The sequence below is a fragment of the Lepus europaeus genome, chromosome 8 (genome assembly GCF_033115175.1).
Source record: "Lepus europaeus isolate LE1 chromosome 8, mLepTim1.pri, whole genome shotgun sequence".
Taxonomy (NCBI): Eukaryota; Metazoa; Chordata; class Mammalia; order Lagomorpha; family Leporidae; genus Lepus; species Lepus europaeus.
The window spans coordinates 58,493,044-58,507,971 of NC_084834.1; the positions used below are offsets into that span (position 1 = coordinate 58,493,044).

General features: G+C 38.1%; 1 protein-coding gene across 3 annotated transcripts in view; it reads left to right on the forward strand.

Moving 5' to 3' along the window:
* PDE5A (phosphodiesterase 5A) overlaps positions 1 to 14,928 on the forward strand; it is a 164,505-nt gene that overhangs the window by 124,840 nt on the left and 24,737 nt on the right. For all 3 annotated transcript variants that reach the window (XM_062199687.1, XM_062199689.1, XM_062199688.1), the window contains exons 15-17: positions 7,497 to 7,584; positions 11,316 to 11,416; positions 13,063 to 13,140. In XM_062199687.1, the coding sequence (XP_062055671.1) occupies positions 7,497 to 7,584; positions 11,316 to 11,416; positions 13,063 to 13,140 (267 nt within the window). The remainder of the gene's footprint in view (positions 1 to 7,496; positions 7,585 to 11,315; positions 11,417 to 13,062; positions 13,141 to 14,928) is intronic.

Here is a 14,928-nt window from a genome sequence, read left to right on the forward strand (position 1 = left end):
CATGAAGTTAAGATATTCCCTGAATTGGGAACTGTCTCTTGATTCATTATTTAATTCTTCAATAAGATTTCATTTAGGAGAGGTGCTGTGGCTCACTAGGCTAATCCTCCGCTGGTGGCGCTGGCATACCAGATTCTAGTCCCAGTCGGGGCACCAGAATCTGTCCCGGTTGCTTCTCTTCCAGTCCAGCTCTCTGCTGTGGCCTGGGAGTGCAGTGGAAGATGGCCCAAGTGCTTGGGCCCTGCACCCACATGGGAGACCAGGAGGAAGCACCTGGCTCCTGGCTTTGGATCGGCATTGGCTACAGCGGCCATTTGGGGGGTGACCAATGGAAAAGGAAGACCTCTCTCTCTCTCTGTCTAACTCTGCTTGTCAAAAATAAATAAATAAAATTTTAAAAAAAGATTTCATTTATGGGGGAGTACTACATGTAGCCCAGTGAACTACTTAAGAGTTCACTGCCCATCGGGCTGGTGCCGTGGCTCACATGGCACCATGTGAGCTCACATGGCTCTGCCTGCAGCACCAGCATCCCATATGGGCACTGGGTTCTAGTCCTGGTTGCTCCTCTTCCACTCCAGCTCTCTGCTGTGGCCCGGGAGGGAAGTGGAGGATGGCCTAAGTGCTTGGGCCCCTGCACCCGCATGGGAGACCAGGAGGAGGCACCTGGCTACTGGCTTTGGATCAGCGCAGTGCCAGCCATGGCAGCCATTTGGGGAGTGAACCAAAAGAAGGAAGACCTTTCTCTCTCTCTCTTTCTCTCTCTCTCTCTCTCACTGTCTGTAACTCTACCTGTCTAATAAAAAAAAAAAGAAAAAGAAAAAAGAGTTCGCTGCCCATGTTTAACCTCTCCCACATCAGTAAATAAAGGAGAGTGACTTCAGGTAGATATTGAATTATTATTTTATTAAATAGGCAATAATAGGAACAAAATGTCCAAAGTACAGATATCCACTAGAAGAGTTGTAACATGTGGGTTAAATAGAGAAATGTCCCACATTAGGCTAATATCTAATATATACTATTGTGGGCCCACTTATTTAGTTAGATGGATAATGAGCAGTTACTAGGTCTTAAAATCCCACTCCTATCTAGAGGAATTGTCATAATCTCATGAAATAACAGTGGTCACTGCAGGGAAGTATCTTTTGAGTCCTGAGTTGTTTAACAACATGGATTGTAAATACACGACAGAGGTCATAGGTCAAGACTTTTTTGTCCATCTTCTTTGTCAGTAGAGGAAGTGGGACTTAATCTGGATTGTATTTGGAGAAGAGACGGGATAACGATATTCCAGAAATGGCATGAGGTGGGAGTTTTCATGGAACTGTGTTGATGGCTAGCCTGGCTAGGGTCTCAAGGCTCACAATGACTAGGAATGAAAAGTAAGAGATGAACAAGTAGAAGTTATAAGACCCGCCGGCGCCGCAGCTCAATAGGCTAATCCTCCACCTTGCGGCGCCGGCACACCGGGTTCTAATCCCGGTCAGGGCACCGATCCTGTCCCGGTTGCCCCTCTTCCAGGCCAGCTCTCTGCTGTGGCCAGGGAGTGCAGTGGAGGATGGCCCAAGGACTTGGGCCCTGCACCCCATGGGAGACCAGGAGAAGCACCTGGCTCCTGCCATCGGATCAGCGCAGTGCACCGGCCGCAGCGCGCCAACCGCGGTGGCCATCGGAGAGTGAACCAACAGCAAAAAGGAAGACCTTTCTCTCTATCTCTCTCTCTCAGTGTCCACTCTGCCTGTCAAAAAATAATAATAATAATAATAAAAAGAAGTTATAAGACCCTTTTAAGTTAGGGTTACAAAAACTAGTGCCACAATTTTAGATTTTATATGGTGAAAAACAAGGAGCCATTACAGTGTATAGTATAATAAAAGCCATGTTACAGCAGATGTAAACTGAAAATCAAATATGAGTATTGACTAGAGAGGAAGAGAATAAGAGAAAAAAATTTTTGGTTCATTATTGAACATCTACTTATGCAGGAAGGAAGGGGAAATATTATTACTTCTGATCCAGGAATTTGGAACAGTGATGGTGCTACTAATTAAAACAAAACAGGAAGTTTTTTTTTTGTGTGTGTGTGTGTGTGTGTCTATTGTGAAGGATGGAGGGTTAAGGAGTATTGGCAATGAGGAGAAACTAATAAGTAATAATAAGGATGGCAGAAGAAGTAAGAATGATCAAATTAATGGTTGGTTTTTTTTTTTTTTTTACTTGACAGATAGAGTTAGACAGTGAGAAAGAGACAGAGAGAAAGATCTTCCTTCCATTGGTTCACTCCCCGAATGGCCGCTACGGCTGGAGCTACGCCGACCCGAAGCCAGGAACAGGGTGCTTCCTCCTGGTCTCCATGCGGGTGCAGGGGCCCAAGCACTTGGGCCATCCTCCACTGCCCTCCTGGGCCACAGCAGAGAGCTAGAGTGGAAGAGGAGCAACCAGGACTAGAACCTGGTGCCCATAAGGGATGCTGGCGCCACAGGTGGAGGATTAAGCAAGTGAGCCATGGTGCCAGCCCCATGGGTTGTTTGTTTTTTATTTTTTGGTTTTTTTTTTTTTTTTTTTTTTTGAGATTAGAGGTACAATAATAAAAAAAAAAGTCCTGGTAGCCACAATAATCAGATCTAGGAAAACTCATACTGTCTCACAGTCTTCTCTGTCCCATAATAGAGGAACAGGAATGAACTAGAGTCATGGACTGGCACAGTGCTAAGAGAGGGCCAGCAGGATCTGAGAGATTTAAAAGGGTACTCAAGCAGGCACAAATCACCTGTGAAGTTCAAAGTGGATAAAGTCCATTTTATCCAGGAATGAGATAATCCCTGGGACTTTGGAAGTCTTGGGAAACTAGAAATCTAAATATGAATAAAGCACAAATTCATTTAGTCCTAATGTCAAATAATGATGCTAATAGTTATAATAAGCTAACACTTGGAACTCTTTTTAACACTTTATGTATTAGTTTGGTTAGTCCTTTTACCACTATGTAGTGGCTATGGAAGTTATGGTGGTTAAGGCCAAATCAAGTCAGGTGCCAGTTCAAATCCTGATACCTCCTCTCACTGTGTGACCTTGGGCAAGGCATTTAACCTCTTTTTCTGTTTAGCTCTGTTTAATAGGATAATGATATTAGCTATCTCATAGAGTTTTTATAAGAATTAAAGGAATATAAATAATTATAAAGTGCTGGGAATGGTATCTGGAACATATTAAAAGCTCTATAGGTTTTAGCTATTTTCACAACAAATGCTATTAATGACAGATAAAAGTTCAAGATCTTGCTTTATTGTTTGGTGGATAAAGGCAGTAGCAAACAAAATATGCTGAGTACCCATACTAGCTGTGGAACAAAGGGATAGGCCAATGTCTATTTTTAATGTTAAAACAGTCAGTAGTGTCAATGAGGTCAAAGATCTGTATAGTCAAAATGTCGAATGAGTCACCAACTTGAATATTTGTATCATAGAATATGATTACAAAAAAATGGAAAGCACAAGAAAACAGTAGTGAACATTTGGAGCGAAATAATGATGCAGAGTAGACCTAAATGGAGTTGACATGGGTAAAAGTGTACAGATTTAAGCCTAGACTAATATATATGGATGATAAACAAAATGAGGATGATTTTAGCATTTGTGAACAGTTGAGGACCAAGGCAGACAGATTGTTTTTCTCATAGGGCTTTCTTTTTTTATTGATTTCTAAGGCTATTTCTGGACTGCTTTCTGCGTGGGTATCCTAATACCCACTCTCAGAGATGGACCAACAACTGTGCTGGACAGAGGAAAATGCAGGGAGAGAATGCCAGTCCACTAATGTGCAGTGAGATCAGTTTGAGAATAAAATTTTGCAGCAGTAGTGGTTTGAATAAATCCTTCTGATGCAACCTCAAATTAAGAGACAACATAATCTTATGTTTGGGAAAAAAATGAAAAGCAAAAGGATGTAGAATACTTTGGTTTCTATAAATATTTTTGTAAACAGGAAATTTGTCGCCCTTTTATTGATTCATAAACTGTATTTTTAGAATGTACTTATAAGTAAAGACAAACACAATTTACATTCATCTGTGTCACAAGCCAAGAATTTTCTCTACTGTGAAACAGTACTTCTGCACTATCTGAAAATGCAATGTGCATTTGAAGTTTTAACTTGTTCATGTTATAGCCACCTAACTGCATTTCTCTGTCCAGCTCCTAACTAGGTCAGGGAGTGGAGCCTGTGTGCAAAGTACTGTGGTGTCCTGAGACACTGTAGTGCCATGTGGAATCCCAACTCCACCATTGACACCAACCTTGAGCAAGTTAGGCAATCTCTCTGAACCTTTGGTTTTCTAAAAACAAATGCAAAAATTCCAGTTTCAGAGAAATTTCAGCCTGCATTACCGTGAAGGCTAGCCTCAGTAAAAGCTGGTGTGCATTTAGCTTGTTAGTAAATATGACCCCAGGGAGCAGGAGATGCAGGACTAGGAGTGAAACAAGGGAGAATTTTAGCTTGTTAGTGAATATGACCCCAAGGAGCAGGAGATGCAGGACTAGGAGTGAAACAAGGGAGAAGGGGAAGCCAGTAGAAGGATGAGTTATCCCAGTGTCTACACAGACAGGTACTGGTGCTCAGTCCTGCCAGGTGCTTTTGAAGTATTTTATGAAATGAGACCTAGGATATAGCCTACAAAGCAAAAGCTAGTTTCTATATACCTCCATACCCTATTAATCATAGGCAGCCACACAGGCCTTGAGTCCTTCTAGGCTGAACAAATGTGAATGCAGAAAGAGTTCCAGTGGACACCAACTGTGGGGTCAGATAGCTTCAGGGCAGAAATGAGAGGTACACAGGGTGAGCCAGAGCAAGGCTTGGTGCTTGCATTAAGTCTGATAAAGTATCCATAGAACCAGACTCTGCATCAATAACTGAAGAGGTGGGAGTGAGAATTTTGAAGTTATGAATAGAAGTGCCCTATAGGGGTTATTGTCAGCATTAAATATGAGTGACATAGGGGCCAGCACTATGGCACAGTGGGTTAAAGCCCTGGCCTGTAGCACCCACATCCCATATGGAGGCCAGTTCAAGTACCGGCTGCTCCACTTCTGATCCAGCTCCCTGCTAAAGCACATGGAAAAACAGTGGAGGATGGCCCAAATGCTTGGGCTACTGCACCCACATGGGAGACCCAGAAGAAGCTCTTGGCTCCTGGCTTCAGCCTGGCCCAGCCCTGGTTGTTGTGGCCATTTGGGGAATGAACCAGCAGTTGGAAGACCTCTGTCTGTCTCTACCTCTGTCTGTAACTTTGCCTTTCAACTAAATAAAATAAATCTATATAAAAATATATATATATAATATAATAAAATATATATGAATGGCATAGCATAGTGCCTTGACACGTTATAGGCTCTCAGTCCATGGTAATTGGTACCACTAGAGAAAACAGCACTAAATTCAAGAGGTTTATCAGCTAACAGGGCAATAAACTTATGAAATATCTATCACCTGGTACAATAAAGTTATTAAAGGAATATCACATGTCCTTGAATTTCTTATGTAAGTGAAAATAACATACTTTAGAAGCTTTTTTTTTTTCATTTTAAGTGAAGGGAATGAGGATGTGGCAATTGTTCTATTAACTTTAAACATAATCTAGACTGAGTGATGAAGTTTTGGTAAAATACAGAATACAGAATGCAAGGCAGATGCAAAAATAGAGCAATTATTGGTTCTATTTATCCTAGACCTCTTTCTTCATATTCTAGGCCATCTCCCTGGATCATCTCAGCCATGCATCTACAGGTGAATGCATTCCAAATGTGTACTTCTAGTCCAGAACTGGGTTGAAATCTTTCTGTCCATTAGGACCTATCTCAGATACCTTAAAATGGACACGTGCAGCACTCAGCTGATCATCTTTCTCCATTAGCCTCCATCTCTAAGCATTTTATCTCGTTTTTCCTATCAGTTAATGAGATCCTCATCCTTATGCTATCCAAGGCAGAAACCTAGCATTCACCCTTTCCCCTTCATCTCCTAAAACCCTCATCTCATTCCCAATCAGGATGCATTACAGCTCCTATCTAATCTACCTCCCAGACATCTCTCACTCCTCTCTCTTTTCCCACCCTGCTCCCTCCCTTCAGCCCTCCTTCCCCACCCATTCCCCTCTTCTTTTCCTTTGGGTTGCTTGTACTCTAATCTAGGCTCTCTCTTTTCCAGTAGTCTCCTTACCTCCCCAGTCCTGTTTCTAGCAAAATCACCCTTTTTTGTAAATATGCTCATGTTACTCCATTCACTGTCTTCCTGCTTTCCAGTGATGAGGCCTATACCTGCCTCATGGCACAACTCAATAAATATAGAAGGGGAAGATAAATCAGGCAAGAGTTAATTCAAGAAAAGTTATAATAATAATGACAGTGAGTCAGCAATATAGGTGATAGTTTAAACAATAGGAATAGATGAAACTACCCATTCTCTTACCATTATTTTTCACCTTACTATTTGGTTTTCCCTCAAGTCCCTTTCACTCTACCCATTTTTTCCTACATTAAAGTTCTTCAATCTTGAGTAGTTTCTCTATTCTTAACAAATTAAATGCAAAGTGAAATAGTGATTTAGATAGTAGTATAAAAATAACAGATCAATTTTGGTTCACAATTCATAAACGATGTTCACATAAATTTTAGGAACCGAGATTTTCACAAGCTTTTTCTTTTAAAGAAATAGTAAAAACCCGTGCTTGATACTCACATGTGAAGGGTCATGAGAAATATGAAGTGGGGGACTGTGCGTGTCATGTTAGCATTTGATTTGTGACTGTCCCATACATATGATGAAACCTGGGTGTAATATCATTTTCTGTCTCTTCACTCAGCCAGAGTGTGTCTACTCCCTCCAAAGGTTCAGTTTACATAGTTAGCAGGATATCCTGCATTCAAATAACCTGAAACCCATACAGGAGGATCTTCTGATTCAGTTGATCCCTTCCCTTCTCCTCCCAAGGGTGCATGAGCACTGATTGTCTGCATTTCCCTTACTTGTCATCACTCACACCACAGTTAGTTCCATCCCAGGTCTTTTTTTCAATGTAAGCCCACATGGATAAGCTGACCTTGACCCTGAGCTGCATTTCATAGGAGAAAGCAGCATGCAAACTTCACATTTTAAATGAACTGCAGTTATGAAGTTGAAAAGTATTGTTGATACAATTATTGTGGAAAATTTTTTTCATGTTTATAGAGAAATTAGTCCTTTGTTCTTATTCCTTATATCACATTTTTATAGATATTAAAACCAATGAAGTTGTTCAACAGCAGCAGTTACATTGGTATTTGAAAACAATTTGACATTTTACATTTATTTTTCAGATGACTCTTTTCTCAACAAAAGGAGAGAAAATTATTAGGTTGATCAATTTTGTCAAGTAGCCTCTTTCAGTTAACAAATAATAAGAAATGGATAAACAGACCTATTGGGGAAGCTGATTTTTTTTTTTTTCCCTTTCTTAGAAGTGAACACCCACTTGCTCAACTCTACTGCCATTCAATCATGGAACACCATCATTTTGACCAGTGCCTGATGATTCTTAATAGTCCAGTAAGTACCTAATTTATTGTTGTGGAATTTTAAAAGAGAGCTTTATAAATTCAGTTTTATTTTTAGGTTTTGGACACATTCCCGGCATCATAAATTCTTGAACATACTTTATTCCTTTTTGGGTAAGGAAGGCAAAGCCAAAACATTTGAGATCCTCACAACCTCTTTCTCTGTGACAACCAAAACTATCTAAATGTTGCCTGATAAGGGAAATTTGGCTATTCAACTCTATTTGGCTACTCCAACTTAGCAACACAGCTGGTACTTTGTGACTCTCAGTTAATTGTCATTTTTTCCAAGCAAATTAGGTCGTCTATATAGTTTTTAGAGTTTGCTTTCACAAAAGGCAATGCATTTTCCTCTTTCTGTGAAAGCTTCTCATCACTAACAAACTTTTATTAAGGAATAAAGTTATCCAATAACTCATTTTAAATGAATATATTTATCTATGTAAGAAAGCATATGCTATGCTAAACATACCTGTGCTAAAGAAAAACTAAGATTAAAACCATATATACCAGATGTTAACAATGGTTGTATTTATGTAGTGAAATTAATACTCTATTTCTGTTTATTTAATATTCACATCTGTTATATGCATATATGTTACCTTTTTAATAAGAAAAAAATGAAAGTTGCAACTATTATGTTGAACAAATTGAATTGCTTTAAGGTTATAAAGTGTATAACCTTAAAGCAATTTTATCACCATATCTCTAAGTTTGCCCAGTAGGGCTAATTCTTTACTGACCTCTGGAAGAAAATTCAGGGTGGCCTGTGGTTTTCCTGGTCACTCCTTTATAAGTAAAAGCTCTCTAATTACTTGGGGTTTCTTGATTACTTGAGTTTCCAATCAGTTCTCAATTCAGGATCCATTATATGCAGTTCTGGGTAATTAATAGTCCAAAGTTTGAACTTAGTTTTAAGTGTAAGGTTTTCCCCTTATGCACTGTTGGCTTCTCTTGTTCCCTACCTTGTGTTTCTTCTCTTTCCTCACTCCCAATTGCCCCTGTAGTTTCCTACCTCTCCAGACTTAGAGAATGGAATGGGAAAACAGGCAAGAAGAGGGGCCAGAACATTCTTAACAGACTGGTATGGTTTTGAATATCCTACCCTTTATGCCTGGAGGATGTTTAAGCTGAGTTCTTTTCATGATCCCTGCAAAGCACCCTCATTGTGGGGATATCTCACCATAGATGCCAGCTGATATCTTGTCTTTACGTTTTCCAGATATGAATGTGCAACAAGACCACTCTAGCCCCACATCCATGCACTAAGCTACACAGGAACTTCAAGGCCTCTCTCCTACTTGAAGGGAACACTGTCACCCATCCCTAAATCACTACATGGGGTGCAGGTCCAAGACACAGCCTGTCTGGCAATTTCCTTATCAAGTCTGCATATGGTCTAGTACAGACTGTTTTGCTTCATCATGTGATTGTTTCATTCAGTCAGTTCATGTGTGAATGCTCAGTAGAAAAATGATGTCAGTATACTCTAGAAGTTGTATCATTTCATGCACAAGTTCTTTGGGATGAGATGTGCCAGAAATATGGGAGTTGAATTTTGATCTTCAGCAAGAAAGAAAAAAAAAAAAAACCCTCCACTTGACTTCTGTACAAACAATCCTCTCCCTTCTAAGAATATTAAAAATGGTCACTTGGGGAACTGACATTTAGCCTAGTGGTTAAGATTCCCACTACCGACATTAGAGTGCTTGGGTTTGATTTCCAGCTCTGGCTCCTGACTCCAGCTTCCTGCTCATGCAGATGCTGGGAAGCAGCATAATTGGGTTCCTGCCACTGTCATGAGAGCCCTGGGTTATAGTTCCAGTTCCTGGCCTCAGCCATAGCCATTGTGGGTATTAGGGAATTGAACCAGGGGATAGAGTGCTAACTTGCTTGCTTGCTTTCTCTCATATTCTGCCTCTCAAATAAATTTTTAAAAATTCATTTTTAAAAAAAGGGGACACTTGAACTCAAGGCTCACTCTCTCTTGCTTTGGACAGCCTTGGACTCTGGGCACCTTTTTCTTTCTTCAGGGCCCACATTAATAGCCCTACTGTCTCAGTGATCCAGTTCCATCTGCATTGTCTCAGGGTCCCCACAAATCAGCATTCTTACTCAGTTGCTTTGTGCATTTTTAAAGCCCTCAGAGGCAGCCTCCAGACCTGCAGGACCAGGGCTGAGTGAAGCCAATTCTTGGTTTGGTTTGTGCTCTTCTTTGAGTGCTGTGTCTGAACATTGTTTTTCCTATAAATTGTTATTTTTAGTGTGTAGGTCTTCAAAACCAAGGCTTTTCTGGAATGTGTATGTTGTGTCATAGCAGAGACACCTGTACATTTCTTGTTATCTGCTATCTATGTGTTTGAGATAAAGCTTACATTTTAATATGCTATTACAAATTCAGTTCCAGGAAAAGAAAATTTCAACATTAATTTTAAAAGTATATCTAACATACTTGTGCCATATTTACCTGTGTTACTGACAACTAATTTATTATGTATCATGTGTTTACTTAACATAATATATGAAGAATCTGGCTGTACATATGACCGACCCAAATTATAAGGTCTATATATATATTTCATCTTTTTAAGCACACACAGCCTTTGTCTTTGGGAGGAAAGATAAGCATACAGCACCAAAACTTTCATGTTGTAATAAATAAATGTATCAAAAGACATTTTCTAAACAGTCTTCTGTTTGGCCAAAGGTCTAAAATGATTTCATATTTAAAAATAATGTTTTTGGTTGTAATTACAGATTTTTGTCATTAATTAGATCCATGCCTCAGTTTCAGCATCTAGTTACCCTCTAACCAATGTGTTTTGGCCCCAGCCTGGCACACCAAGCAGTTCCCCTGTCTTCATAACAAATCTTTGCCTCCAATGTCATTCTTAAGCCTCTGGGTTTTTTCTTGGCCCTGGAATTTAGGAAGCACATCTGACTCGATTTACAGATGTTGCTTTGAGTATATTCTGAGTGCCCAAACTGTGTGTTTTATTTAGCTCAAGATTAGAAACCCACTATGCTTTAAATTACAGGCAAGAAATAAAAAATGCTTATGTAGTGAACACACTCAAATGATTTACACATGGATTAGCTATCTTTCAAATGTTCCTTATGGATGTTTCAACTCCTGTGTTCTTTATACCACCAGAACCTTTACTCAGGCCCTTTACCCATCTCTACTGACATGTTCCTAAGGAATACACACTGTTCTCTATAGTGACTAAGTGAAAATTACATAAATTTGCATCAGAAATGTTACTGGGTTTATTACAAAAGCCACAGAGCAATGACTTTTTAATAATTAATTGTTCAAAAATTTCATCACTTCATCCTTAATATCTATTAATACAGCATTGATTTTTCAGTTTTGTTTTCAGATTGCAGCAATCAATCTGACCTAAGGAAAAGGATAGGTAGCTGTTATATTTTAGGTCTGGACTAAGGCCTAAAATGTCTAAGATCTGGGAAAAATGCTTATGTATGCAGCTTAACATCATGCAGCTGTTTTTTCTTGTGTGATGGTGAGGTGGGGGTGGTGTGTACAGGGGAAAACTTTGCCTAGTATTTACTGCAAGTACGCAGGTGCCCTCCATATTCGTGAGCTCACAATACTGGGCACATGTTAAGATTTGTGACTTTATTTTCAGATGTTCTCAGCAGCTTCTTCTGAAAGAACACTAACGACGGCTGTCTTTTTTTTTTTTTTTTTTAATAAAGGGCAATCAGATTCTCAGTGGCCTCTCCATTGAAGAATATAAGACTGCACTGAAAATTATCAAGCAAGCTATTTTAGCTACAGACCTGGCACTGTACATTAAGTAAGTTTTAAGAAATACCCTGAGAAATAGATCTTGGAAGTGTCTGTATTGTTTCAAACTTTTAACATCCACAGTGGGAAATTTTTATATTACAAGGGGAAATGTTCTGGCAATGCTGTTTGTCAAATTATGGATCAGTTTCTTCACAGTAGCCAAAAGGTCTATCTCTTTGGCTTACTTACTGACAAAATTACAGAATACATAATTATTTTGGATGTTAAACTGCCATCATGTCTCTGAAGTTATGTATGAATCAAATAGCCATCTGAGGGTCATTCTGAGTCAGGCTGTCTAAAGATTCTGTAGCCCACTTGCTTTCCCTCTTTTCCCTCATTTCCCCAACTAGTGTTCAATTCACAGTTCCTTTATCCTATTATACAAGCCTAGGTAATCAGGAAAAGGAACAAAAAGCAAACAATGTCTCTTGTCTCTTTTTACTTGATTTTGGCAGAAGAGTATTAATGTAAAACTTTGAAATTATTGATTGTAAAATAAGAGTAGGCTTTGGAGTGGTATCTGTGATTATGCATCTGCATCATTAAACTGCCTTTCTAGAAACTAGAACATACTTTCCTGCTTTAAGGCAATCGTTAGTTTCCAACTTACAGATTGAGATCATCAAAGAATGCACGTCTGGAAATGAGGCATTAAGAAATCATACTTGGGATTTTCTTGTAACATAGGTCTCTCTTCCTGTGTACAGGAATTCACATCCATGCTTTTAGTCACTCTTATGAGAAGTACAAATGAATAGAACCCATAAAATTGAATAACAGATACCCAGTGTTGCGTATCTCAAAGTAACTGTATGTAACTGTTTCATTGGATTTTGAAGACCTTTAAAGATTAACTACAACGAAAGAAAAAAAACTTTGTTCAACATAATTACAAATAAAGACTATCAAATTACTGAGAATTTGAAAAATACCTGCAGCTTGCAAAGCCTTTCCAGTCTTTCCAAGCCACATGGGTCTCTCCTCCAAACCTCTATGAAATTTATTTTTCATTTTTGATACATATAATTTTATTATATGAGTTTTTCTTTCCTTGAGCCTTGTCTCTTCCATTAGATTTTAAACACTGTGAAAAGAACAACACTTGTTTTATAACTTCTCAAGATGCTTAACAATGTTTAACATAAAGGAAATATTCACTATCTAGTAAATATTGTTATATTCATTGAATATATTATATTAAATTCACTGAATAATATACATTATTTTAACTTTACTTGATCTTTCTTTGCTTCAGAAGCACTTCAAAACTCTATACATCTTTTACCCTATACTATGATATATAAAGAAGATATGCAAAGTTAAACTAAAATATTTAGATCTTATTATGCATGTACTTAAAACATCTTAAATCACTTAGTGTAAAATTTTATAACTCATCCTATTTCATTTTTCTTATCATAAAAAAACACTTAAGAATCAAAATGTTATTGGTGATCTAAAATTAAAAATTACATGGTTTAATGTTTTATCTAAAATCATAGGAGAAAAGTAAAGCATTAAAGATTTTAAATCATAATTTTTATATTGGATTCTCTATTTTCTCCTCAAATTTTTATTCTGAGTCTTGGTAGACCGAATAATGACCTAAGGACTTTCCATAATCACCAAGTATTTTTCTTTATTTTCAAGGAGGCGAGGAGAATTTTTTGAACTTATAAGAAAAAATCAATTCGATGTGGAAGATCCTCATCAAAAAGAGTTATTTTTGTAAGTAGTTTTACTGTCTTTTGAGCTGAAGCTTTTTGATCCATCTGATTTTTTCACTATCAGTTTTTATTGCAATTACATGTTAGAACATGGTCATCTTAGAGGATCTCGGTCTTCTCCAGTGTGCTGTACAAAAAACTGAATCTGCTGGAAAGTAAAGGCATTTCCAAATTCAAGTGAATGAATTTTCCCTTTGTTCCAGAAGGATCTTTAAAATGTGGTAGAGTCACATACAAAGCTACAGAGTTGCCTTGTTCATTTTCCGAATTCTTTAGAATAGAAAGGATGAAAACAGCATCCAAGAGATTATAGGAGCAAGATGATGGCTACAACGTGTTCTCTTGAATGATTGACATAGTACTGCTATCAGAATTGGAGCACTTCAAGAGTTCTGTTTTGCATCATCAGGACACTAGTCTCTCCTTTTTCTAGCTGTCAATACCATCGTTGCTATTATTCTTACTGCCTTTGCCATTGCAAGGACTAGATCAATAAAAAGAAACAAAGAGTCATTAAAAAAGAGTGTACAACTGCCTAATACATAGCAGTATTAAGGATAGTGTTGATTCAGTTTTGAAATCAACACTTCTTTAAATAGATTTCTATTACTTAGCATGTGAGTGAAGATGCAAATTATAAGAAAACAATACACAAATGCCCAGTTGTTCCACATAGTCATGTTTCACTTAGTGTCTGTACATGTTTTCAGAGTAGCACCTTAGGAAAGTCTAGGCTTTTCTGTTGTGATTGGCACACAATTTTTCCCAATAGCAACAGAGAACTAATTCCAGTTACTTGAATTCCAAGTCTCTGCTCCAGTCTTCTAATTTTAGACCACTTACAGACATGTACACAATAGACCTAGCACCTTTTAACATTTCATTTTGAAGACAGTAGTTATGTTCATCATGTGTGCATAGTCTTTCAGGGAGCTGGTTAGTGTTGACAGGTATTATTGAGCTCATTCATGAAAACAGGTATAAATCGTGGTTAGAAATATCTCAGGTTTACTCCTTTATCACAGGAGAGTCAGTGTAAGAGAGAATAACAATAGAATACATTTTCTTTCTGGCCTTAGAGTTAAGGAGAACATACTTTCAAGTTGGGTTTCACTAGAGGAACAAATCACACTTTATCTTTGGTGTTTCTATTTTACAAACAGAAATTTGCCCATTTCTTCAAATTAAAGGGATTATATGACAGATAATTTGGATCTGACATGGGAAGACATTAAAGAACCACTTTAATGGGATAATTGTAGGACTCAGTTCTAAATCACCTTGTTACAGACTTGAGAAACCTATAAAGGTTTTGCTTTTCTGATAAGGGAAGAACTTAAAGGTATTGTCCTCTCATTTCTCCATTTAGCTGCTAGAGGAAAAGAGCCTGTCTCCAGCAGACACTGTTTAATCATTCAAAATTTTTTCTTGTAAAACCCAATACATCTGTTGAGTGAATTAGGATGGCCACCATAATTTTTGATATTGGACTCTTATCAGTAAGACACCTGATGTTATCCTGTAATGGTTAATTATTAGTAATCATGTGCTTTCATTATATTGTCACTGAGAATAATACCAAAGTGAAAAAAATAATAGCAGGAAAGTTTTCACCCAGAAGTTTAATCATTTTTCTCTGTGCCAGTCTGGAGCTAAATGAGGCCGTTTAAGGGCAAATTCCAATGGTTTACAGGGTAACCAAAACAATGACACCCTGTTATCACTGCAACAGACTTCTATATAAATCCTGTCTCTATTTCTTTAGTCTTCAATAAGACTAAGTGATGCT